The sequence below is a fragment of the Furipterus horrens genome, unplaced genomic scaffold, assembly GCF_987537825.1.
Source record: "Furipterus horrens unplaced genomic scaffold, mFurHor1.1.pri manual_scaffold_13, whole genome shotgun sequence".
Classification (NCBI taxonomy): Eukaryota; Metazoa; Chordata; class Mammalia; order Chiroptera; family Furipteridae; genus Furipterus; species Furipterus horrens.
Window position 1 is genome coordinate 27,877,977 of NW_028327183.1, and position 27,942 is coordinate 27,905,918.

Below are 27,942 nucleotides of genomic sequence, written 5' to 3' on the forward strand. Positions count from 1 at the left end.
GGGTCTGGCATGCTGGAAGTCCGGGTTTTAAGCTCTAGGACAACCTCAGAAAGGATGTCAAGGTCCAGCTTCCCCTGAAAAGACAGAGGGGAGCCTTCTGTCCAAATATCCAAACCCTGCTGTCACACCGCTGTCTCAATTCCAGGGCCTCTCCACTCCCCTCAGCAACCTCAGCACAGGGGCATCAGGAGACCTAGGTTCAAAACCCAGCTCGGCCTCTTTCTACCTATAGGTGGTCTCAGTCTCTCTGAGCCTCCGTTTCCAGAAAATGTGGACACAAACAGCATCTATTTCTTAAGGTGGTTGTTAAAAACTAAATAAGATTCTCAATAGGAATGTGCCTAGCCACCAGTAGCTCCATAGATGCCTATTAAATCTGAAGATGACAATGGCCTTTGTTTTTATAGTAAAAATAAAAATAAAAAACTATAAGACAAATCAAACAAATCTATTTTTTGAAAAACAAACAAAAAATTTATTTCTGTAAACTGTTTGAGTGCAGATGTTTTTCACAACCCCAATACAGCACAGATCCCCCCAAACGAAATGAGCAAGGAAAAAGAGAGAACAATATAAAATATGCTCATGAAGAACCAAGCCAATCTCATCTTTCTTTGAAAAAAATAATAATAATCCTTTGAATGTGTGGTGCAGACATAGGACTAAAACCACAAGTGTCTGGTCCCCCCGAGGCCGGGCCCCACTGCACACACAGCTGAGGTGGCAGAAAGGCCCCCTGGCCCACGCTGTCCCTGCTGTTGGTAGAGGCCCATCCCATAAGTAAAAGGTCAGTTCCCAGTTCTACCTATGTTTCTGTTCCGCACCCCAGGCGGCCATCCCTAACGTCCTGGTCACTTGGGGAGCCTCGGAAGTTAACCCTGAAAGATTCGTTCTGTCAAATCTGGACTCAGACCTTTGCCCCACTCCATGCCATAGCGGGACTTCAATCAAAAGGGTGGGAAAGCGAACGCCAGGCAACATTTAAGGCAAATTTTATCTCTTCTCCTTCGATCTGAGTCAGGCCTACACTTCTCACCACCGAGCACCATCTCTGTAGCTTAGGCAACTTTGAATGAGGTGGGTGAGGGACCCTGGAGCACATTCTAGGAGGTCTGAGCCTGACACAAGGGGGTGAGTGCGTGTGCTTATGAAGGCCGCCCTCAGCGGCATGGCTCTGGGCACAGCTGCCTCCTCAGCGCTAGGCGGGTGGGCAAGCCGAGGAAAGCCAAGATGGCAGCACTGGCCCGGGCTCCGGAGCAACAGGAGGTCATGGCGGAGGAGGCCGGGCAGACTGGGGAAATGCCAGGAAGAGGGGTCACCATGCAGGCGCCCAGATTTGATGATGTCACCACAGGAGGCGCCAAGATCTGATCTCGGCATCATAATGATTTTTCTTCAGAACAAAAAAGAGGGGGACAAAAAAAAAAAAAAAAAGGAATATGAAAGAAAGATGTTCCATGAGCTTTGCAAGACAGGACATAACAGGACTCATGAGGGAAGCCGGGAAGGGGAGTTGGGTTGCAGACTGGGGGTGGGTGTTGCCTCTCATTGCATCTCTTCTCCCTGGTGGGCTGGTGGGCTGGTAGCTGAAGCCGCGGTCCCCTCCCCCGGAGAGCAGGCAAATGACTTTGGCAAGGGGAGCAGGAGGGCTGGGGTTACTCCGTCTGGGCATCATAATTGGCTCCCCCGGCCTTCTTGAGCTCATTCTTGATGAAATCTTCCTCCAGCTCCTTCCGATCACTGATCACAAACTCTTTAGCGAAATTCTGCAAGGACAAATAAAACAAAGAGTTCCTGGTAAGAAGGGACAAGATCTAAGCATTGCTCATGCAACACACCAGGAGGTCTTGACACCTAAAATACTAAGAGATGATCAAAATAAAATTTGGTGGCAAAATAGGCCGAAAAAAGAAACATGACTAAAGATCAGGAAATGGGTAAAGTCAAGGTACTGTGTAGTCCCAAAACCATGGAAATGGGCCAAGGTTGGATGTGGGTTTGAATTCTAGCTCTGTCATTTTCGGACCATGTTACCTTGGACAAGTTCCTTCAACTCTCTATGCTTCAGTTGCCCCATTTGTGAAAAACCATCTTCAGGAAAATAATAGGAGATGAGGTTGGAAAAGTAGGCTGTTGTGTTGGTAAACGTTTAACACCAGGTGAGAGAGAAAGAGAGCAGGGAGAATCCCTGATTTCTAGCTTTTGCCCATTTTCATGGTGTAAATATTCCTCTGGTGGTTGATTTCAAGCTGCCAACATGGCATCACTGTCCATGGAGTTGGGAAGAGACACCTGATTGGCTCTCATGAGCTGGTATAAACTAGTTCCCCCAGTCATGATGGTACAGGGTTTCCAGTCCCAGGTCTGAGCGACCAGCTCAGATATTGAATGCATGAAGTATGTACTGAGCTCCCCAGCCACACTCAGTTACTTGTAGGCAGGGGGTTGGTTTGCACTCATTTAACAAACATCATGCCATGTGATGGGGCTTTAGTGATAAGGTAAACGCAGTCACTGTGCCCTCTTCGGGTACACAAGTTTCAACCACAAAACTCCACAGACCAGGCACACATGAGGCACTCAGTAAATACTTGTGGCACGAATGAGTGAAGCAGGTGATCTGGCTTATCAGTTACGTTTGAGCCATGAGGAATCAACGGTTATTTTAATATGTGGATCATAAGACTTCAATAAATAAGAAAAACTTGAGAATAAAAATTTTACCAAAATATAAGTAACAAGTGTGAAGGTCAGAAAATCAACCACATAAAAAATAAAAAAAAAAAACTCCACAAAGGAGTAACATAAATAATTACTACCATTTATTAAGGACCATGTGTACCAGACACTGCCACATATTGGCAAATTTAATTCTTAAAACCCTTTATTAGGACCACATAGTTCTTCTCCTAGAGCTCTACCCAAAAGAAATGAAAGCATACATGTGCACAAACACACACAAATATGCCTAGCAGCATTATTTATAACAGCCCAAAAGTGGAACAAGTCAAATGTCTATCAACAGGTGAATGGATAAACAAAATACAATCTATCTACACAATGAAATATCACTCTGCCATAAAAAGAAATGAAGTGCTGATTCATGCTATAACATGGTTGAACCTCAAAACCATTATGCTAAGTGATGAAGTCAGACATGAAAGGGCACATATTGTAGAGTTCCATTTACATGAAATGTTTGTAAAAGGTAAATCCATAATGACAGAAAGAACTGAATAGATAAGTGGCTGCCAGGGTCTGGAGGGGGAACAGGGAGTGACTACTAATGTGTCCAAGGTTTTGCGGGGGATGGTGATGAAAATATCTGGGACTAGACAGAGGTGGCTGTTGCCCAACATTGTGAATGTACTAAATGCCACTGAATAGAAACCTAAGTCATATCTCCAAGTACAATGACTCCACCAGGAGAGCACTCAAGGTCAAGTTTTACAGTACGACCACAACCTGTTTGCCAGGCCAAGCCACTGAGAATATAAACAGGGAGGGAGGAGGGGGAGGTTACTATTTATCAAGCAACTAGTCTGTGACAGACACTGGCTCACACATTTTCTCACTTAATCCTCCCTCAGTGTATCAGCTTTTTATTTATGATAAGTCTGACCAGTTGGGCTTGGAGAGACTGTGTAACTCGCCAGGATGACTAAACATCCTTTCTATTCCCTACTGTGCTGCTCAGGGTCTGAGTGTGTTCTCAGTGCAAGTGAACACTTAGCTGGGTGTAGGAGCCAGAAAGGAGAACCAAGAATGAAAGTGTTTCTCAACCCCAAGCCCCAGGGGCACGGAGGAAGGGCAGAGGGCAGACTCAGGAGAAGGAAGCCAGCAGCTCAGGGTGCCTGTAGAAGGAAGTTCAAAGTCTGGCTGCTGGTGATAGCTGTATAAGGCCATGTAAAGCAATAAGGACACTCCTGTTCGTGTCTGTTAGCCATTGGAAGATTTAGATTAAGAAGTAAGTTTGATAAGGGCTAAGAAATCTACAGCGGGCACAGTCCAACCTAAAACCACAAGTATATGGGAAATCAAATTCTGGCCAAAATAAGGAACCAAACAGGATAACAGAATCTAATGAAAACAATATAACAATAAATGTAAATGAACAAAATTACCTTTAAAAAAGGCTGTTTCATACTCCAAAATAAGCAACCCTAAACCCTATGCTACATACCAGAGATCTGTTTAAAACCAAAAGATTAGCAAAAAATTATTCTCTCACACAAATGTACATAGAAAAGTAACCTCATCCACCCCCACTATGGGGACCAGCACCCAAAAGAGCAGACAGGAGCTGATGGCCACACAGAGGCGGTCCCGGCCACACAGAGGCAGTCCCAGCCTCACAGGCCTTCCCACATCCTCAGAGGCTTCAAAAGTGAGTTGATTCTTCCCCTCAGGAGTTGACTACAAAAAAGTCCCCAAAAGGTCTGAGTCAGCCTAAAACCCAACTTAAAAAGACCCACACATTTTTCCACCACCAGCAGTCTTCAAAAAGTGGGCCTTGGACTTGGCAAGGGAGACACACCAGCAGCCCCAGGCATGGACTTCATTGTGTGTTTTTAAAAGAGGCAGCATCTTGGCAAGGTGGCTCAGTTGGTTGGAGAGTTGTCCTGTACACCAAAAGGTTGCGGGTTCAATCCCTGGTCCAGGCACATGCATAGGCAACCAACAGATGTTTCTCGCTCTCTCTTTCTCTCTTCCTTTCTCTCTAAAATCAATAAGCATGTCCTTGGGCGAGCATTTTTAAAATTAAATAAATAAAAAGAGGCATAAATGAGCAAAAAGGGCTCTGTGGGCAGCCAGCTCCTGACTTGGGGGCAAGGCCTAAGACCTGAAGGATCGGCAAGGACTTAACCACACTAAAACCCACAAGAACACGTCTGTGCAAAGCACAGCCACCTCCCCACCACGCTCACACCTCCAGAATCTCGGTCAGTCCCTGACACTCTCCGGGTGCCACCAATGGCTCCTGGGGCAGATGCAGGGGACACTACCAACAGACAATTCCCTTTTAGGAAGGAGACTGTCCGATCCTGGGACAACACTGACACACAGGGCATTTCCAATTTTCTAGTAGCCCCATTGAGGAAAGCAAGATAAACAGGAGACATTGATTGTAATAATATTTTATCTAACTGTATATATTCAAAATATTGCTCTTTTAACCTGATCAATGTACAAAAGCATCGACGAGCTCTTCTACATTCTTCCCGCCATACTCAGGGTCACAAAGCCAGTGCGTATGGTACATGTGTGTCACAACCCAAGTGCTCAGCAGCCACAGGTGGCCGGTGACAGTGCAGGTCTAGATAGAACAGGAGAGAATCTGAAAGAACACTGTGCTCAGTCATGGAGAATCATTAACCATAAAACACTGGAGCTGATCTGAGTGGGGGAGGAGGAACCTTCTAGGGGCTGGAAATGTTCCAGGTCTTGATCTGGGTGGTGGTTCCACAGGTATGTACAAAAATTCAAAACTTTAAAATTCAAACTGTATCATTCTCTACACCTAAGATTTGTGCATATGCACGTTATAATTTTGTTAACAAAAAAGAAAGGGGAGGGGATGGAGCTGAAAGAGAAACCCTGACATTCGCCTCCGCATTTGAAAGAGAAGCAACAAGAGACTGAGAGGAGGGGTTCAGTTCACCCCAGAGCACATGGCAGCCTCAAGGGCAGGGCCTGGGGGTGAGGTACTGGCCTTGGTCTCTCTCCTGCCCTCTCTCCTCCACAACCGCCCTCCTGGGCTGCAAGGGACTGCCTGGCACTCCATATCAGCATGTCAAAGCTGCCTAAGCCAGATGTCACACACTTCTAAGCAAAATATACCAGTCTGGGGACAACATCACCTGTGGTTCTAGAAAGATCTTTGTCATGTCCAGGAATGCTGTGTCCCTGGCTAATAGCTTTCAGGCAGGGCCTCCTCCTTTTCTGCACAGCAGGACTAAATATGACTCCAAGATGGCTTGGAAACGCGTACCAACCAAATTCAGGACACATTTTGTCCCCGTGACTTTTCTCAAGTGCACATATGCTCATGCTTCAAAGATGTGAGACAGATACCATTCTGCTTCTGAGGAAAGCAACTCTAGAGAAGGACTGGGGTTAGCAACAGGGTTCTGTACATAGTCAAGAATCTATTTGCAAGGTTGATTTTAAAAGTGCTAAATATTTTTCTATTCTTTGTTTTAAATCATCTCATTTTTTAAAATGGCTCCCAACTGCCTAGTTTAAACCCCAGCTTCAGTCCTAAAGCACGCTGGGAGTAGATTTGGACCCAATACAAACAGGGACAATTGTCCATGTGCATCTCCAGCAGCCTGACTTACCTGCCCTGAGCCTTAGTCTCCTCATCTGCAAATGGGAACAATAAGAGAACCTTCGTCCTAGGGCCGTCGTGGGGATCTGATGAGTGTGCAAAGGTCTGAGAAACTATGCACGCGCCTGGTGCAGAGTAAGTGCTCAAGGATGATTAGATAAGATTTTAAATGATCCTCAGTTCACCTTTATTCTCAAGATTGTTAGGGGAGTCTAAGCTATAGAGGAGTTTTCTGAAACACTCAGGATAAAGGCACAGGGAGTGGCTGGTTCCTCTTCTCTCACCCCATACTGATTTCTCCATCCCTACCATTTTCTTTTTTTTTTAATGAAGGGAAGACTGGGGAATCCTCAGAATAACCACAGCAATGACGCTTCTATCTCCTTGCCCTCAAGGAGAGAAGATACCAAATCCAGCTGCACACCCAAAACCTGGGGGCACGGTTAAGCCATGGGAGGACAGGGACAAGACAAGGTCTGTTGGGCAGAACTGTCAAGTCTTCTACCTAGAACATTAGGTCTAGGTGGGTGCCTAACCTACGCAGAGAATGCAGGAGAAGGTCTGGAAGAGAAAATGGGTGGGGAGTGTGTGATGTCAGCAATGCACATTTCTACAAAGTGGGGCCAAGTAGCAAATGTGATCTTCACTGTATCCAAAGATAATGTGAGTTAATGCAATTCATTCTTCCAGCAAACACATGCTTACCAAACACCTGTTATATGTCAGACAATTTTTTAAGTCCTCAGATGTCAAAATTCTGGTACTTAGGGGTCTCTAAAATGCCCTGAAGGAAGCAGTCAATGGCTCAGGGCCCTGGTTTCCGTCTCTGTGAAACAGGTTCAGCAGGTTCTCCAGGCCTTTTTCCCACCAGTCACCCATGGATCTGCACCGAGAGCACGCAGGACAAAGCTCTGATTTGGACACCAGAATCCAAGGGGCAATGGAGAATACTGGCACAGAAAAGTCAACTTTGGGATCAGAATTTGGCTTTCTAAAGGAAAGCTGTGTGCTAGCTGCAGGCCTGTCCCAAACCCTTGCATATAATGCGGGGGACAGACTCTTTCTCCCACTTGTGAGAGATGGAGCAGAGGGTGGACGAGACACATGCTGGCCACAATAATGCATCTTTTCCGCAAGTGGGCAAAGATTAAATTATAAACCAAAGACCTCGGTGCACTGAAGAAAAGCAGCCAGTCCCCAGCAGCTGGAACATGAGCCAGATGAAAATGCACAGCCTCAGACCTGCTGGGCATTCAGCTGCCAACCCCTCCTGGGCCTCCCACACTTCCCTTCTACAACCTTCAGAAGTGCTTCAAAGAGCAAGGTTTAAAAACTCCTTCCAGCAAGATGTAATTTACTCAAAAAGAACAGGTTCTTACAATAGGCATTGAGTCATCACAGAACAGCAAAAAACAAACACCAAAATGCTGTGGTCTCGTGTTTGACAGATTCAGTAACAACGGCATCTGCATCACCACCATAGCTCAGCAATGATGAGACCTGACTTCACCAAGGGGAGAACAGAGGGCAGGAGAGGCATGCAGGCACATTTCTGGTGGGCACAGGACAGCTGTCCATTGCAGATGGAGGGCAGGAGGAGCGGCATCCTGAAGCACAGTGTGGACAGCTTTGAGCCAAAAACAGGCAGCCAGCCATCCATACGCCTCACATCCTCACCCTGCAGGCCCGCCCACCGCTTTAGCTTTTGGGGGACTGCTTGGAATCTGGCCCCTGCTTTCCCGACCACAGACGGTTACAGAAGCCCTGACTCCACTTTGCCTGATTTCTGTCTAGGGCTCCAGCTAGATCAGGGCAAGAATGTGGGAAACATACCCAGCTCTTTCCTCCTGTACCCACGGCAGATATCACAAATCAATCGTGCACTTTCCCACTAAGTTCAGACTTAACCTCAGAATCCTCTTAACCCAGAGCTCCAACTAGCCCCCGCTATTGATCAATTGATAAGCAAAATTAAATCCAAGTTTAGGTCTTCAGTTTCTACCTGGTCAAAACTATACCTAGCATTTCTTGTGCCCTAGCTGTACCCACTTTGGGGAACTTTTCCCAAAGAAATAATTCCATAATTTTTTTTTAAAGGACAATTTAGACTCACAGATGTTCACTCTCAGTAAATACCAAACTATTTTCACTTTCAACAAACATTGAATATGTAAGTAAATAGTACCTACATGGAACACTTTATATGCATCAGACAATTATTAAATACGGTATCTTATTTAACTTTTAAAAATCCATTAGTTATATCATCATCCCAAATTTTCAGAGCTTGGTTAAAAGAATTTGAGCACAGACCTGGCTGCGGGGCTGGCTGACTCCCCACCTCCCCATTAAAGAGGTCTCCAATGCCCTACTGTCTGACTTCTGATTCAACACTCCCCAAACCTCTATTTCCTCATCTGTGTATTGGGGGTAGTAACAGCACATGGCTCATGATGAATAAGCCTGGCCCTCCAAACATGACTCCTGGCATCACCTATCACAGGCTGCTGAGGAGCTCTGTATTTGTCATCAGGTGGTTGTGTTTTAAATATATTGCTGGGTAGCTTACTTGGTTAGAGCGTTTTCCCAGTACGCCAAGGTTACAGGTTTGATCCCTGGTCAGGGCACATACAAGAATCAACCAATGAATGCATAAAAAATAAAGTGGAACCATGAGACAAAGTTTCTCTCTCTCTCTAAAAATCAATCAATCAATAAAATAAAATAAAAATTATACATATATTACATGAGCAACAAAGCCCCATTGCCTGAGCCCAGGCCCAGGTGAAATGAACCAACACAAAAGGCCCTTTCTGGCTCTGAGGAGAACAAGGGCCTTACTATGAACCACGGGCTTGAAGAAGCATAAAAACAAACAGCTGAAACCCTCAGGAGAGCAGTGAGGAGTCTATGGATGGTCCCCAAGTGCTGCGTGACAACTGATACTTTGCATGGGAGAGCAGCGGCCTGTAAATCTAATTAAATGGAGGTGTGTAGGTTCTCCCAGCTGACCCAATCAGTGCTAACCTCTGCTTTCTATTTAAACAAAAGCAGAGCCTTCGGAAATTTTAATCAGCCTCCATATCCCTCCCTGAGTGTAACCAGTTCCCACAATTTAATTCAACCCAAAGGACATCTACTGAAGATTTACAAGCCTCTGTCCTAGCAATACAGAAAGAATCAGACACAGTCTAGAGCCTATGTGAAGAGTCATTTCTTCGTCTTTGTTTTTTTTTTTTTTTTAGTACTTGTTATGTGCCTAGCACATAATAAAGTGGTCATGGTCCCTGACCTCAAGATTACTTTCTAGAGACACTTATTTATAATTTATAATAGGTGGAATCTGGATCCTAGTTGAAACATAGATAAAGAAGTAATTAATTCTGACTGAGGCTGGTGGAGTGGGGTAAAGAGTTGGGGTTTTGAAGAATGAATAGGAGTTCACCAATTACCAAAATGGAGAAACTCTTCACAGCCATTGCTTTTCTTCAGTCCTGCCAACAGCTCTGTGAAAATTCATATTCTCTTCTTCATAAGTGAGAACAGATCCAGAGATAAAGTTACTTAACCAAAGTCCTCAAGCTAATAGTTGATCTGGCTGTGTCGGTAAGGCTTTGACTTAGGTCTAAGCCATTTGCAAGACAATTAGGCAACTCGGATCAAGATTCATGCCCGGCACCCATGGCTCACCACCTTCTAAGGAAATAATTCACAGCATAGAAAGCTGGGCATCACACCCGGGTCTACAAAGGACAGCTTGAAATAACTATAACTACTCCTTCTGGATCTTCACCAAACACAGTTCTAAACACTTTCCCTATATTTACTCATTTAATCCCCACAACAACCCAAAGAAGCAGATACTATATTACCTGTTTTGGATCTCAGGGGATTGAGGCCCAGAGAGGGTAAGCAATGTGCCCAAGGCCACACAGTAAGTGGTAGAGCTGAAATCTGAACCCATACCATCTGGCTCAAAAGACTACACTCCAGACCATTGTACACCCTGTCTCTTTGTCAGACAAAGTAAAATAAGATTCCTTTAAAGGTAAGATATTGTCATAAACAAAGTACCCCATTAAAAAAAAAAAGAAAAATTTCAGAATATGTCGAAACAGAATATGACACAGCAAGCCAACTCATCCACCTCATTTTATAAATGGGGAAACTAAGGCCCAGGAAGGAAGACTTGCTCACGATCAGGCAAGTAGAAGACCTACCTTCTTGATTTCACTGTATCCACACCTATTTACATCCTCTACATTTCACACAAAGCATAAGGATGTGGGTATACTACTTCTATTACAATAAAAATAACCTTAAACTAAAAGTTAGTCCACTTATTTTTAATGCGGAAATCATGGCAAAATCTGGGAAAGTAATCCAGTCCCCAAAACATGGAATGCAGAATGGCTCATCTGCAAGGTCCTTTAGAGCACATCTGGTCTGAGTCCCCATTAAACAAAGGGGAAACATACACATATGCCAGCATCAGCATGATTTTTATGACTGTCAAAAGACACCATTATGCCAGCATAACTGATCCTTTGTAATTTGACAGCTATATTTGCAACTGTAGTATAAATGTGAGGTTTTGTAATAGTTTTAGGTAATAAACCTTTTTAAATGCATAGGTGGAAATGCAAAAGGTAATGGTCAAAATATTACATTGCACCTGCAGTTCAAGATGTCAGTGGACATTTGTGCTCCTCATCTACATACCGGCATCCCTTTCTTTTAACTGGAATCATGCCAGAGCTGCCAATCATGAAGACCCGTCTCTCTGCCCCACAGGATGTGCATGTGACCTAGGCTGGGCCAGTCGCGGTCATTTTAAAGGAATGATTGACACTTGGGGAAGAGGGCTTGCTCTTTCCCTGGAATCAAGACAAGAAGAACCATTGTGCCTGGGACATTCCTCCTGCTGTTCAGAGCCCACCTGAGGCGAAACCCTGAGAAAAGAGATGAAAGGAAGATCCTGATTCAGCCCTGGATCCAGCCACACCCAAAGCCAGCAAACCCTGCATATCCCAGGCCAGAGAGCCAGACGATTTCCATGTTGGCTGCAATGTACTGAGTTTGCAGACAAAATAACACTATCAACTGAAATCACTCTTATTCACTGGCCCACTTAACCAAACTGAGGCGAGTTCTAGATTAAAAGGAACTCAGCAGACTGCTAACGGGTACAGAGCTTTCTTTGGGGGTGATGAAACAGTTCTGAAGCTAGGCAATGGTGGTGATTGCACAACACAGTGAATGTCCCTTAATACCATTGAATTGTATACTTTAAAATGGCTAAAATGATCCATTTTCTTACTGTATTTTATCAATACAATTTGCAAGATTCAAAACACTGCCTTCATGGGACACATCCTGGCAAACACTCTCCCTGCTTTTCCCTTTTCTCTGGCCACTCCCAGGGCTGGCCAACAAAGAGAGCTAACTAAGGGTGGATGGCAGAATTCAGCAGGAGATGTTGGCCATAGAACATGCATCCTTTTGCATTTTCCATTCTGCTGCCATGAAGGAGACCCTGTGAGAGCTGGTTAACCATTAAAACAATTTATTGAATACGTACTATGTCCCAGGCATGGTAATAGCCCTTTTAGAAGGTAACCTGACAACCCATCCCTTTTCGTTTTTACTATTATTTTTTTAATTTCACCTGAGGGTATATTTATTGTTTTTAGAGAGGGAGGAAGGGAGAGAAAAGAAACATCGATGTGAGAGAGAAACATCCATCAGTTGCCTCCCATATGCGCCCCGACCGGGGATTGAACCTGCAACTTTCTTGTGTTCGAGACAACGCTCCAACTAACTGAATCACTCAGCCAGGGCTGACAACCCATACCTTTTAAAAAATGATCAACATGCCTATTAACTGTGGAACCCCACCTCCTGAAAATCTATTCTAAAGAAGCTACTCATTGGAAGAGAGGAAGGAGCTGTGTGTATTAGAATGTTGGTTGAAACATTATTTATAAAAATAAAAATGGGAGGCAACTCAAGAGGCCAACAACAGGGGAACACTTAGTACATTACAGTATACTTGGGACATGAGACAGTCAACCACCAGAAAAATGTTCATTACAGAGGCTCTGCAGTCGCATAATTTATGAAATTAAGTGAAAAATAAAAAGAAGCCAACTAGACTGTGATTTGCAGGCTGCGTCTGCATCAATGCAGAGGTGGGTGAGCTCGCCCACAGAGCTGGTAGGGAAGATGGAAAAATAGGCTGTGATAATGGAATGATAGGAATTTTTCCCTTTCTTATTATTTTTTAAATAAAATCTTTATTTCGGGATAACGTTTGATTACAGAAAAGTTGCAAGAGGCAGTACCAAAAGTTTTCATATACCCTGCACCCAATTTCACAATTATTAACCTCTTGTGTTACTGTGGTACACTTGTCACAACGAGGAAGCTGACATTGGAACAGTACTATAACTAAAGTCCAGACTTCTTTCTGATTTCCCCACTTCTCCTGTTCCAGGATCCAATCCAGGATGCCACATGGCCTACAGCCTATTTGTGTGTGTGTATTTTATTTTTTACAGTTCAGTGGCTTTTGGTATAGTCACAGATGTGTACAACCATCAACATAATCAATTTTAGATTATTTTCATTACCTGAAAAAGAAACCCCTATCTATTAGGTTCCACACCTCCCTATCATGGTTTTGCAAAAATCCTTTTGCAGAATGGAGAACTATTTGTTAAGAAGAGAACTCCCTCCCTCAGCTCTCTCCCCTTGGTTGTTCTTTCTGGAATTTCGATTTTCTTTTCTCAGCATGCCCTCATGCCCTAGTCCCAACCTTGGAAGTTTCCAAGTGTCAATTTTCATTATGTCCAGAATGAAAAATACTTTAAAATTGAGTGCTTTACAAGTAGAACTGTTCAGAAGCTCAGAGTCAAAACCAGGGGCATAGCCACCTTTCCCTCTTTCCTTTCAGGCAAAGAGGGACCTGGGAGTAAGTCAGCCCTGAGCAGTGCCCACCTCTCCAGTCTAGAAGTCTGTGCCATTGCTGATACAGCCTTTATCATTCTATAGCCACCAAGATTACCATAAAGCCCCCGCTGGCCCTCACAAGGCTGACATTTTATTCATTCAACAAGTGTTATCAAATACCTAATGTGTGCTGGGCACTGTTCAGAGAGGGCATACATGAATTTTCACATTTCCTCATGGCCACCGCTGGAAGTCAACCATGATCACCCACGATGCAAACAGGTAGCGGCCACCATTCCAGCCCCCTTCTCCACAAGCCACCTGCCCACACTTCAGAGGTACACTCCCAGTCACCATGCTTCCAGCAGGTGATAGGCAGGATCACAAACGCAGCTACCTGACTCCTAGCCTGCACGCTGAGAACAACTTTGGTAGCCTTTCACCAGTGGCGGTGGTGGTCCAGAGACAAAGCATGGCTTGCTTGAAGTCACAACCAAGCCACAGACCCAGGAGCCAAACTCAGCCCTCTCTGTCCCTGCTGGATAGTGACCTTTTCTGGGTGTGATTCCAGATCCAGAAGGAACACAAGGACAATTACCTGCACGACCTCCTTCACCAGGGTCTTGTCTGTGCCGGTTTTGGCTCGCTGCAGCCCGCTGACATTCTCGCCGATCCACGTGATGAGGGCGAACTTGGACCTCTTGCTCATGGCATCCCCAGTGGTGAAGCGCACAAAGGCAAAAAATCGGATGTCATCTACAGCCAACAGCAAAAAGAGGGCACAGGGTTTGGTTAAAACACCCCAAAACCACATCTCCAAGGAGGGGCAATAAACCATGAGTGCACCCGGAGAAGCGCAGCTGGGGCCCAACACTGGCCTTGCCAACATTCTGTCATTTGATCCTGACAACAGCACCCAGGCTTTGATGCCCATTTCACAGATAGGAAATGAAGGTTCATAGGGGTCACCTGACACTCCCAAGGCCATACACGTAGTAGGAAGCCATGCTGGGATATGAACCCAGCCTTTCTAGCTGTTATACCTGCAACTCTCCCAACTCTTCTACAGCCAAGGCTCAAGTTCTGGATCTTATTTAGGGAGAAGTTCATCAACTAATTTTATCCCCAGTCTTTGAGACCCCACTAGGAACAGGAAGAGGAAAGCTACATGGAGATAGGAACTGGGTTGGGGAGGAGTAGGATGGGGAGGAAGTAGCCCTTATTTTGGCCTGGGATACAGTTCTGGGCGCACTGGTCATGTTTGGCTTATGGCTAGACAACTAGGCCATTAAGACTCCTGAATATTCTCCCATTAGCTGTGTTCTGCTTGTTATAGCTTATAAATTGATTTGTAGTAAAATGACTCTAGAGGTTTTGTTATTCCATTGATCTACATTTACATTTCATTTCATTACCACACTTTTTTCATTACCGTCACTTTGGAATCTCTTCCACAGCCCACCATGCTAAGTTCCCCTGACCACTACTCTTGGTTACCAAAACATCCTTGCATTTTTGAAGTGCCATGTTTGTGTGTATGTGTGCACGCGCGTGTGCGTCCCACGAGGTTAGTGGGCTGGATCATCCTCTGTTGTGGGGCAATCTGTGCATTAGAATGTTAAGCAGCACCCTTGGCCTCCACATAGAAGCCAGTATCACACTTCCCAACCCATTATGACAGCCAAAAATGTGTCCAAACATTGCCCAGCGTCCCCTGGGAGGCAGAACCACCCCTAGCTGAGAATGAATTTCTAGATATAGTTTGTGTCCCCATTTAATGAGGACCTCCCTTTTGTGTCTTCCATGAAAACGCTGCACTCTTCATTGAGAAATCACATATCCTTGCTCTGCCTAATTTCTAAATAGTTCATATTCTAATGGTACTTATCAGTGAGATCTCATTAGAGTCCCTAACTGGCGAAGGCTGGCTCTTGGGGGTGCTACTGTTTTGGGCTATTGTTGTACCAGCTGCTCTGCTCAGCACTGATGTACTTAATGACTTTCAGGTGCTAGTTTTGGAATCTCTCAGGTACCCGCTGACAGCGTAGAGGTGTGCTTCTCAAATATTTGTGCATATTTGACACTGGGGGTTCTTGCGAACATACAGATTCTGATTCAGCAAATCTAGGATGGGTCCTGGGGTCTGCATTTCTAACGAGCACCCAGGTAATGCTGATGCATGCGAGGTTTTTAAATTATTTTTCAAATCAAGGTGCCTTTCTTCCTAGACTCTTTCTAGGTGCCTCCAGGCTGAATCCCACACAGTAAGTTCACACTAAGATCACTGGCCCTCTGAGTGTAATGGAAACACAGCATGGAGCTGATCAAGTTCATCGCCTGGTTAGTACCTCAGCTCTGCTGTCTAATATGGAATCACCTGTCCTAGGGACACTAAGAAACAGTTCTCAGCCGGCCACAGACTCCTGATTCAGACTCTACAGTCCAGGCCAGAGGACTCCACAGTGTGTATTTCTTAAAGGAAACATATCATCATGACGGGTCGGACTGGCTCAGCACCTCTCAGTTTATAAAGCCCACTTACGTTTTACTGTCGCATTGGGTCTTCATTACAATCCTAAGGGCGGGGGCTGAGAGTGGAGGTTACTGTCATCACCTTCATCAACATCCAAATCACCGCTCGATAGAGGAGGCTCAGAAGTCATGTGATATCCCCAAAGGAACATACTAATGACCAAGCCAGGCTTGAAGCCAAGGACCTAGAAAGCTTGGGTGTGTCTGCCTACCGGGCCACGGGAGTTCAGTGGGTGCCCATCGAGGGACCTGACCACGAGGCAGTGGATAACAAGGCAGGGGGACAGAGAAGAAAGATAGTTTCAGGAACACTTCACAGGCTAAACCAACTGGGCTTCGTGACCAACTAGCCATGGGAAGTAAAGAGGGAGGAGTCCAGGAAAGCCTACATGGGGCTGAGAGCTCTGTCTCTTACTCCCAAGGACTCTGACTTACTCAGTCCCCAAACATCTGAGCACAGCTGCCTCGTCTGTAAAATGAGGTGATTTTTTTGTCCTTCCCATTATTTTTCTTTATTAAAGTAAAAGTCACATAACGTAAAACTCACCATTTTAACTATTTTAAAGCACAAAATTCAATGGCATTTAGTACAATCACCCCAAAAAGAAACCCCATACCCAGTAGCAATCACTCCACATCTTCCCCTCCCCCACCCCTAAGCAACACTGATCTGTCTTCTGTCCCTGGATTTGCCTGTTCTGGACATTTCAAACAGATGGAGTCACACACTGTGTGGTCTTTTGTGTCTGGCTTCTTTCAGTCAGCATGGTTTCAATGTTCATCCACATTGCAGCGAGGTTAGTACTTCATTCCTTTTATGGCTGAATAATATTTCAATGTATGGATATGCCATGATCTGTTCATCCATTCATGTGTTGATGGGCATGTGGGATGTTTGCAAAGATTTTATACCATCCTCATTAGCTGGTCATAAGGATTAAATCTGATCGCTGTGAGACCTGCCTGGGTTTCAAGGCTCTGACAAGGTAGAATCTTTCCCCTGAAGCTGCAGCCACGGGGAGGAGCTGCCAGGTGGGCAGTGAGCACAGGAAATGACGGGGGTGGGACTGAGGAACTGAAATCCACACAGCCAGCCACACGTGGGTGCTGCAGACAGAGAGTGGGGGTGAGCTGCAGAGCATTCCATTTCCCGGCATTCACAGCAGTGTTTGGGAAGCCAGCACACTGTTTTGAGTAGTGTTACTAGAGGAAAAGGAGAACCAGTACCAAAGTGTTTAATTAAATTGCAGCCTTGACCTGAGGGGGAGGTGGGGCCCCACATCGGATGCCAAGGCAACACAGCTAAAAAAAAAAGCAGCAAAAAACCAGGCAGTCTGTTTCCATGGGAACCACTCTATTTACCATTTCCACATGGGTCAGCCTGGACATTTGGGTTCTGTGACAGCCATTGGATCCCAACTGCCCAATCTCTGGCCAAAGCCTGTGTGGGAAAGTTGCAAAGGACCAACTCAGGACCTGGCACAAGGTAGGTAAGCCACACCCCCCACCTTCAAGGACAGGGGGAACCCGGCCTTTGTGGATCTTCCAAAACTGCAAGCCAATGTCATTCAAATTACCATGGCAGGCAAGGCTGTTTTCCTGAGTGGCTTTTGGCCACTTATCTGACAATGGTTTGACCAACAAGACTGCTGATGTTTTGAAAAATCGAAGAGTCCCGATATGCTTACAAATGTTTGCTGCTCAAGATTTGGTCCAACACTGAAAAGTCATCTTCATAGCTGCCCACACAGACCCGAAGACTCTCTCTCCCCATTCACCCTGAAGGAGGTTGTAAGGCCATTCTGACCTCACGCTGGTCTGTGCAGGAGAAAAGTTCTGGTTCTTGGACACTAGTTGGGCTGTCTTCCCTCTTCTGGACAAAGTAGGCAGAGCAAACACAAACACACAGCTATGGCACCACATCCGAAGTGGGAAACATCACATCCCGTCATTTGTCACCGCTAATCCCACTCTCTCACACAGGAAAACGTGGGTATCCCGTCTGAGAAAGGCATAGCTACACCTCATCATGTATGTATATAGTGTGCACGTGCATGCGTGTGTGCATGTGCACCTGAGTGTTCATGTGTCTGGGAGGTGTGTGTGTATGTACATGTATATGTATATGTGTGTACACTAAAATGGTAAAACTGGCAAGGAGGCAGTTGATACTGGACGTGGCTGTCACCCTCATGGTGTCACTTGGTCCCCAGTGGGGCCAATGGCACATCTCTTCAGACTGAGGTTCAGGAGTTGAGGGTTCAGCTCCAGATGACCACAATGGGAGAAGCCCAAACACTCACATCAGAAGACGCCCTCCAAGCCCCTCTGCCAGAGGCCTCGGCACAGCATCTACCACTGATGCTCACTGGGCCTTCACTCTCAGCCTTCAGCTATCTCGTGTGCCCCCAACTGGGGACCTGGCCTGCAACCCAGGCATGTGCCCTGACCGGGAATCAAACCAGTGACCCTTTGGTTCACGGGCCAGCCAGGGCCGTAAGTATTTCTTGAGGGCCTACTACATGCCAAGCCCAGCTAAGCAGTGGGAGGTACAGATAAGATCAAGGAGGGTTGAGCGCATATGATGTGCCAGGCACTTAAACGTATTTGTATGTTTTACCTTAACCTCTCTGTGAGATCAGCATTGCTCACAGTCCCATTTTATAGGCAAAGAAACTAAGGCTCAGAGAAGTGAGGTGATAATGAGCTGGATGCCTCCTTCCTTGCCCACGGGAGAAGCTGTTTTCAAAGTGTGGCCCTCCAACTAGCAAAGGCAACATCATCCAGGAACACATTAGAATATGAATCCAGAAACTCTGCAACTGGGGCCTGAAAACTGAGTTTAAATAAGCCCCCAGGGAGATTCTGATTCCCCCAAACCTTGAGAACCGCTGACCTAGAGGAAGAGGAAACACGAGGCTTTTGGCATGGAGAGCTTGCTCCACTCCTAGCAGGGCAAGGGGGTGAGGCCAAAGGTCTCATGGGCAGAAAAGCTGAAGTGCTCAAAGTTCAGCCTCCACCCCCTTCCTTCCCACCTGCACACCTATTACTTTAAGGAAGCCATCATCTAAAGGAGCTTCCTGTGTGGCCGGGCTTCTCAACATTACAATTTACAGAATTAGATGCATTATGTGTGTTTCCTGAGTATCTCACCATCAAAGATCATCAGGACTGTCCCCCCTCCAGAGACTCTCTCTGCCCATATCCCACAACCCAAGAAAGAGCAGAGACATATTTAGAACAAGAGCTACTGAGGCCCTGGCTGCATAGCTCAGTTGGTTAGAATGTCATCCAGATATGCCAAGGTTGCGGGTTCAATCCCTGGTCAGGGCACATACAAGAATCAACCAGTGAATGCATAAATAAGTGGAACAACAAATCGATGTTTCTTTCTCTCGCTCTCTCTTGCTCACTCTCTCTCGCTTTAAAGAAAGAAAAAAAAAGCTGCTAAACCATGGCACTGGGTAAAATCATCTATTTGACATAAGCCATCATTAGCAAGGATTCCCAAATGCATCACAAAATCCCATGGAGCCTCGTCTTAGGGAAAATGTCAACCAACAACAAAGCAAGGTCAGGAGTCCCGGCCTTGAGGATGGTCAACACCACTGCGCACTGCCTTTTGGCCAGCACCATGAGCTCAAAGTCCAGGTTGACTGTATGTTACATGTCCCTGATTCGAGGCTGTGGGCACCCTCCCCCTCCCACCCCGTGAAAGTCTTGTTCATGAAAAGATGGTCCTTACATGATGTTAATAAAACTCCACTCTCAAAAGAACTTGACCCTTTGGTTGGCCTATGCAGCCTCATCACAGGCAATGAAAGATTATCAGCGTGAAAGAGCTCCTGGATCAGCCCAACCCCCAGCCTCAAGGACCCCTTAGAAACACTAGGCAGGGCCCAGCTGGTTCACTGTCCTGCTTCTCCCTTCAAGGCTCCTCACTTTCATTTACTAAGTAAGCTAACACGCAGCAGAAAGTCATCACAGGTCAAGTCCGCAGACACTGCCTGGCCCAGAGTAAGCGCTCGCAAGCACCAGCTGTCCCTGTGTCGAGTTCTCTCCCCTGCAGCCCCTTCCTCCCTTTAGCTCTCCTCCCACCCCCTTCCCTCCAAGACCCTATAACTTCCTTCTTCTCTCGTGCCTTATCACCCCCTCACCTGCCCCCCATCTATGCCTCTTTCTCCCCTCTCCTCCCTCCTCCTGCACTCTGTCTAGGACCAGAAAGGAGGAGGGATTTAGGCAGAGAGACAGAAGGCAGGGGCACGGAGGGAGGGTTGCTAAACAGTTGTACAGGGAACATGGCAAGAAACAGTAACACAAAGAGGGGAGGTGATCACAAAGATGGGATGTTTTAATACTTTCCCCAAAACTATAAATGGCATATAATCCACACGAACCTTTCAGGGACTTCCCCTGCCTCCCCTCACCAGATGTGACTTCTCTCAAGACTCAGGGAATCCCCCCTGGGGGGCAGATTCTGCCCAATGCTTCTCATTATTCTCACCAGGGTGACCTCAAAACAGGATCCACATTACTTGAGGGCCCCCGACTTCTCCCCAAAGGGACCTAGTCTTCCCCTCTGCCTGCCCCCTAAGTCAGCCTTGGCTGGAGAAGCACAAAAGCCAGAGGAGAGTGAGGATCCACAATGGGCCAAGCAGCGTACAAATTTCTCACACTTTCGCAAATACTTTCAACAATTTTTTTCGTTACACACAAAACACATACTGGGTATAGAATACTTAGAAGCATAAATAAGCAAAAATAAGGGTCTTGCCACCTAGGTAACCCCTGTAAACGTTTTGGTGCATGTCCTTTGGATCTTTTTAACTACTTTCATATTTTTCTAGTACCTGTTATATCCAACAGTGCCAGGCACATAGTAGGTACCCAATAAATATCTGCTGGCCAACAGAAAGGCAAGAGAGAGAGTGAGAGAGAGAACTAATTGTTTCATAATTTCCATCCAACATTGAACTTCAGAGCAAGACAAAGAAAGGGGGAAGGAGAACCCAGGGAGGAAATTGCTCCAGAGCTCTATAAGATTGTGGCTTGCTCTAAAGCTGACCTGACCTTATATAGTCTCTAAGAAGTTAAGCAAACAAGGTTCAGTGAGGAGGAAACAACCCACACAGCAAAGAGCTGAGCTGTCAGCTTTCACCAACTGAGCTCCCTGGAGGAGGTATGAAAGGAAATGGGAATGAGTTCCAACATCCTGCCACCCAGGGCAAGGCGATGGCTGGACAGTAGCCACAGCAGCGCTCACATCCAGCAGGCTGCAAATGGGGGGAGCCCAGGCAGGGATGGAACGACAGGAAGAGAACTTAGGAGGCAGAAAACGTCCTCTCAGGGACAAAGAGGACCCGGAAGTCTTGTTGGGTGCACCCCCCACCCACGGGACACAGCCTGAGGGTGAAAGGAGCCGGCTTTCTCTCTTGAAGGGAGAGCTGTCATTATTGAAAAGCCCCATATCATTCACTCTCTTTTTCAAAGTGATTGTTATGGTTTGTCCTAATGGGTAAAACAACAAAAAACCCTCTGGTCCCACTCAAAAATGTCTTTTTTTTTGAAAATATTAAAAAGCATAAGAAAATAAAGAAAAGTTATCCCAGGAATGATAGCCCTATGCACATTTTGGTGTGCTCCTTCCTCAGAGAGGGTGAACGGAGACTTTGTTTATGGATGTGATGTATACTCCCTGCATACATGCCTATAGTACAGTCTGCATTGAGATAGATCCCCTGTGCATGCAGCTTGATACTTTGTTCTACCCATTCCTCAAAGTATAGACTTCGCAAATGATTCCTTCCTCACTTAAGTTACATTAAATTCAGAATGACCCAGCTTTCCTAGCCTGGCTGAGAACACCAGAAAATGGAGTACAGGATAGCCAGAGGAAAAGAAAGATGATTACTTCAGTAGGTCCCTCAGGGAACAGGCTGATCTGGAGACCCAAATTATCAGGATAACCAGTGGTTTTCCCCCCAATGACAAAGCACCAGAACCTTTTTTTTTAATGGTGATTTTTACTTCCTTAAATGGAAGTCAGTGAGTGTGTTCTACACCACTCCACCTTCTAACTTAGAGATCAGTGGCTGTAACAATTCCTGGAGGCTCTGAGTACATCATTACAGCATCTGCCATGAGACACTCTGGGGACACTGAAGGAGTCAGGGTCTGATTGCCTGAACATGAAATGCCCCTGGTGTGCACTGCTCTGCATTCTTGCATCTGTTTTGTATAGTTTTGCTCTTTTCCACTGCTGTCAGTTAGTAATTTGACTAACATTTATTGACAATCTGTGATCAGAGACACAATCCCTAAACTCAAAAACTATATACATCTAGCCCTGGCCAGTGTGGATCAGTTGGTGGGCGCATCGTCAGGGCACATGCCTAAGATGTAGGTTCAGTCCCTGGTCAGGGCACGTGCAGGAAGCAACCAATCAATGTTTCTCTCAGATCGATGTTTCTCTTTCTCTCTAGCTCCCTTCCTCTCTCTGGAATCAATGGATATATCCTCGGGTGAGGATTTACACACACACACACACAAAATCTAGCCTGGAAAAAAAAGTATGTGAACACCATGTAGTTAGTGCTATAGCAATAAAAGTTATCACAGGGTGACTAAGAACATAAAGAAAGGAGGAAATTAACTCTGCTGGGGGTTGGTGATCAGGGCAGGCTTCACAGAGGAGGTGATGTTTGATATGGGACTTGAAGGATGACTTGGAGTTCATCACATTACAGGATAAGTACAAAGGAGGCTCATATTACAGCTTGAGTGAGACTGACAGAATTCCAAGGACAAAAGCAACAGCTTCTGTGGACAAGTTCAAAACGCTTGCTTCCATCAGCCCTTCTCTTTTTGACTTGCCACAGGCTAGGGGGCGGGGGTAGGACATATAATTAGCTTATTATTATTGTGTGTAAAGTAAGAGTTTAAAGGCTCAGAATGACTTCCCTAAGGGCTCCTTCAGCTTGCTCAGCCCCTACTCCAGGAATCTTGTCCCTACTATACCTCAAGGGCCCACAGTGCTGCCTGACACAAAACATTTCTTGAGTAGTAAATGAAGAGCCTTTGTTCCATCTTCTGTAACCACTTTTCAGTCCCCAATTTTTGGCCACATTCAGTTCAGTGGGAGATGCCGTTTTATAAGAATAAAACCAGCCTTGGCAGCATGGCTCAGCCGATTGAAGCACTGTCCCATATACCAAAAGGTTATGGGTTCGATCCCCGGGCGGGGCATGTCCAGGAGGAAACTGATTGACGTTTCTCTCTCACATCGATGTTCCCCCCACTTTTTTTCTGCCCCCACCTTCCTCTCTCTCTAAAATCAATAAACATACCCTCGCATGAGGATTGAAAAAAATTTTTAAATAAAATAAAATAAAACCAATCTCCTTCATGAATTTTAAAGGTGTGGTTTCTGCCTGCAGAGAACGGGAGTGAATAGACCCACAGAGCTAAGGAGATGTGGTCAGACAGGTAACAAATAACTGGTCTGGACAAACTGTCCATTAAGAAAAGCACGTGAGAAGGGCAGACCAACAACATGGTGTTCCTAGAATTAGCAACATCTGTGTTATAGGGGCGGGTGGGGGGATTCTTTACATTTCATGCTCACGTTGCCAAGTATGATACCCAGAGGAGGAAAGCACACTCTAAAACCCTCAGCAGCCTGAGGGAACCAAGAGACCGGGTTTGTGTCCTAGCTGCCTCTTCCCTCTCGGATCCCCAGTTCTCTGGGCTGGAGGATGACTTCTTCATCTCTGCCTCAGAGCCCCTGAGTGCTGGGGACAGACGCACAGACAGCCCTCCATCCCCCTGGTTGTTAATGATATTCCCAGCCCTTGAATTTGCCCTCACATTTACAGCTGACTCATTTTACTCTATGGATTCACTTATTTCTTAACTCACACTAATGTCCAAGACAAAATCTCCACTTTCCTCTTCTTTTTTTTTTAAATTTATTGATTTGAGAGAGAGAAACACTGATGTGTTATCCCACTTATTTATACACTCCTTGGCTAATTCTCGTGTGTGCTCTAACCAGGGATTGAACCCATAACTTTGGTGTATTGGGAAAATGCTCTAACTAATTAAGCTACCTGGCCACGGCTTTCCACTTTTCTTTTTTAAAAATATTTTCATTTTCAGAGAGAGGGGAAGGGAGGGAGAAAGAGAGGGAGAGGAACACTGATGTGAGAGAGACACATCAGTTGCCAACCTCCCACAGGCCCCCAACCAGGAACCCAGCCTGCAACTGAGGCACGTGCCCTGACCGGGAATCGAACTGGCGACCTTTAGGTTCACAGGCCAGTGCTTCATCCACTGAGCCACACCAGCCAGGGCTCCACTCTTCTTTAAGTACTCATTTCTGACGTGGGGGACTAAGACAATGAAAGATATCCTCAGCTCGGCTCCATGATGGCTGGCCTGGGAAGACGGAAACACAGCCAAGGGTACCACGCTGTGTCTGGAAGTCAGTCCTCATCAGAAACAGTAGATAGTGAAAAGCCCTCAGAACTAGACAGGTGGTAAAAAACGCTAGACAACGATGATGACGAGGACGATGGAGGCAGTGGGGAAATGAGAACACACGTGATCGAGTCCACGCAGGCATGCGGCACAGCAGGAAGTGTGGTTAAGGGTGGGCAGGTCTGAAATGGAAGGGAAGTGACAGAACTAAAAACGCTGACCGAGGAAATAACTGCTAAAAGGGCAACAGTGAAATTCTAGAAGGCCATAGAACACAAGTAGTGGGAATAATACGCATGCTGTGCAGTAAAATCCAGAGTCCTCACCATGGCCTGTGAGGCCAGCCAGGCTCTGGGCCCTGCCCACCACCCTGGCCCACCTCCCTGCACACCTGGTATCACGGGCCTTCTTGATTTCTCCCTCTGCTCACCCCTTCTCTTCTTTACATTTTAGAAATTAAGATATTATTTACATACCATAAAATTCACCCCTTTGTGAATTATACCCTTTAAGTGCACAACTCAGTGGTTTTTAGTACATTCACAAGGTTGTGCAACCATCATCATCTAGTTCCAGAACACTTCACTACCCCAAAATGAGACCTTGTACCCAATAGCAGCCACTCCTCGTCTCCTGTCCCCTCCCCTGTCAACCACTAATCAGCTTTTTATCTTCATGGATTTGCCTTTTCTGAAAATTTCTAGTAAATGGAATCCTACAATGTGTGACCTTTCATGTCTGGCTTCTTTCACTAAGTGTAATGGTTTTGAAGTTCATCCATGTTGTAGCATGAACCAGTACTTCATTCCTTTTTATGAATGGATAATATTCCATTGTGTGGATAGACCACATTTTGTTTATCCATTCATCAGTTAACAAACATTTAGATGGTTTCTAACTTAGGGATATCATGAGTAATGCTGCTGTGAGGGTTCACGTACAAGGTTTTGTATGGATGTGTGTTTTCATTTCTCTTGGGCATATATGCTAAGGAGTGGAGTTATTTGGCTTAACCTTTTCAGGTACCTTTTCAGGTACCTTTCCCATCCCCACCAACACCTGTTATCACAGCCTCCTAGGATATCTGACGTGAAATCTCATTGGGGGTTGATTGGCATCTCTCTGTTACTCATGATGTTGAGCATGTTTTCATGTGTTTATTGGCCATTTGTATATCTTCCTTGAGGAAATGTCCATTCAAATCCCTTGCCCATTTTTTAACAGGGTTGTTGTCTTGTTATTGTTGGGCTGTAAGAGACCTTTACATATTCTGGACACCAGACTATTATCATATATATGACTTGAGGGTTTTGCTGGGCCCACCCCCCACGCAGATACCTGCCTGTCTGGGTCCTTCTCATTCAGGTCTCTCTCCTTGGTGTCATCTCCTCTTTCTCCCCGGACCAGTCTTGCTCATGGTGGCTTCCCTGCAGTCTATAGCCCATTGCTTCATTTCATTTTCTTATGATGCTCATCTCCTGAAATTATCTCACTTGCTAGCTCGTCTCTATTATCTGTCCCTGCACTTCCAAAAGAATGTAAATTCTGTGACTTTGATCACTCAACTTCCCAGAACCCAGAGTCTCTGGCACATGGTAGGTCCTCAATCTAAATTGGTTGGATGAATGAGTAATTACAAATTGCCAAAGAAGAGAGTAAGTTACTTTCCTAGAGTCAAGACACATGACACTAGGTTTTGCCAAATCAGAAACAGAGCAAGTGGCATCCAGTTCAGGGCAGCAAGAGCACACAGAGAGACCACAGGCCATCCTCTGTCGAGCAGGGGCCAGAGGGGACAGGGCGCCTGGGCTCACACAGGGGCTGCCCAGAGCCTGGCTCTTCTCACTCCTCCCCAGAAGCCCCAGTGTGACCCAGAGCAGACCCTGGCCAGCCTGAGGCGGCAGCTTCCTTCATCTGCAAACCATGAACAATATACTCCATTCTACAGCCAGGGTAGAATTATAGCCAAAAAGAGAAGAAAACTACTTCTGGGTCAGATTAGATGACTCCAAGGGACATCCTTTCAGACAAAAGTAGTGAAGTCGGAATTGTACACTGGGAAGGATAAAGGCCTTTGAATTACGGAGTATTGCTCCCCAGAGACCATCCCAGAGTTTCCACTTCAACAAACGCAGAAAAATTACCTCTGAGCTATGTACTCCCACTAATATGTCACCAGCCAGAGGCACAGGCCTTAGGGCTGTCCCGTAGGGGTCAAGAAAAGAGCTTACAGAAAGTTGCTAGGAGAGTAGATCTTAACAGTTCTCATCACAGGAGAAATAATTTTTTTCTTTTCTTTTTACTGTATCTATACCAGATGATGAATGTTAGCTGAACCTACTATAGTAATCAATTCACATAATTGTATGAAAATTAAACCATCATGCTGTACTTTAAAGTTATACAATGATGCATGTCAATTATTTCTCAATAAAAGTGGAAAAAGAAAAAAAAAAAGAGCTTGCCGTGGTCTTCCCCCCTTGTTTCAAAAGAATTTCATCTGCAAGGGTCAGAGAGCAGCAGGGTGTCAGGAGTGGTGGCCAGGAACACAGCTCAGCCTCTGTGCCACCCTGGGCCAGTGCCTTCATGTCTCTGAGCCTCAATTTTCCCACCTATGAAGTGGGAACAACAACAGGGTCTACCACACTAGGTCATGGTGTAGATTAAATGAAATCATGATTAGATGACTGTAGCTGGCAAAATATTGGCCCCAAAGATGTCCGCATCCTACTCTCCAGAACCTGTGACTATATGACCTGGCATGGCAAAAGGGACTTTGGAGATGTAATTAAGTTAATGACCTCAACATGGAGAAATGATCCTGGATGATCTAGGCAGACCCACAAGCATCCTCAAAGGGAGAAAAGGGAGGTAGGAGAATAAGAACCACAGAGATGGCATTGTGAGAAAACTCAGCCCGCCATTGCTGGCCTGGATGACGGAGGAAGGTGCCACAAGCCAAGGGATGCGCGTGGCCTCTAGAAGCTTAAAAAGGTAAGGAAACAGATTCTCCCCCCCCCCCCCCCAAGCCTCCAGCAGGAACCAGCCCTGCCGACATCTTGATCTTAACCCTGCAAAACTGATTTTGGGCTTCTGACCTCCCAAACTATAAGATGATAAAATTATGATGTTTTAAGCCTCTAAGTTCGTTAAAATTTGTTACAGCAGCCACAGGAAACTCATACAATGACCTCAGCATAATGCTTGGCACATTAAAGGTTCAGTGCTCACCATTATTTTGTAAAGTATTATTTTTACCTATTATTGGCAAAGAAGATAATACAAATGCATAGAAGATGAAATAAGAAAAAGTGCACAAGAAAAAGAAATGAGACAGATGGCCATAAACTAAGTCCAGAACTAAAACAGAATCTAAAGCAGGTTAATTTCAAAATGCACTGGTGAAATAAAATACAAAATGCTGAAGTAACAGCACCTTCAGACTCAGGCCTCTAGGGGCCTAACCCTGCTGTGGCCACTGAGCTGAATCTGAGAAGCCAAACACATAAAACTAAATCAGTGAGGAATGTAGCCATGCACTGGCTCTGGGCAAAAGACCTGAGCCAGAGGCCCGTGGAGGCAGGGACATCAGCCAGGGAGCCTAGGTGCCTGCACCCGGGGACTGGCGCTCACTCATCTATGTTCATTCA

The 27,942-nt window shown here is 45.7% G+C and overlaps 1 protein-coding gene across 1 annotated transcript in view; it reads right to left on the minus strand.

Moving 5' to 3' along the window:
* Window positions 1-449: 449 nt before the first annotated feature.
* Window positions 450-27,942, minus strand: part of COTL1 (coactosin like F-actin binding protein 1) — a 38,505-nt gene continuing 11,012 nt past the window's right edge. Inside the window, exons 3-4 of the mRNA XM_090260617.1 lie at window positions 13,881-14,038; window positions 450-1,766 (exon numbers count right to left, since the gene is read on the minus strand). Of these exons, the coding sequence (XP_090116743.1) occupies window positions 1,656-1,766; window positions 13,881-14,038 (269 nt within the window). The 3' untranslated portion in view covers window positions 450-1,655. The remainder of the gene's footprint in view (window positions 1,767-13,880; window positions 14,039-27,942) is intronic.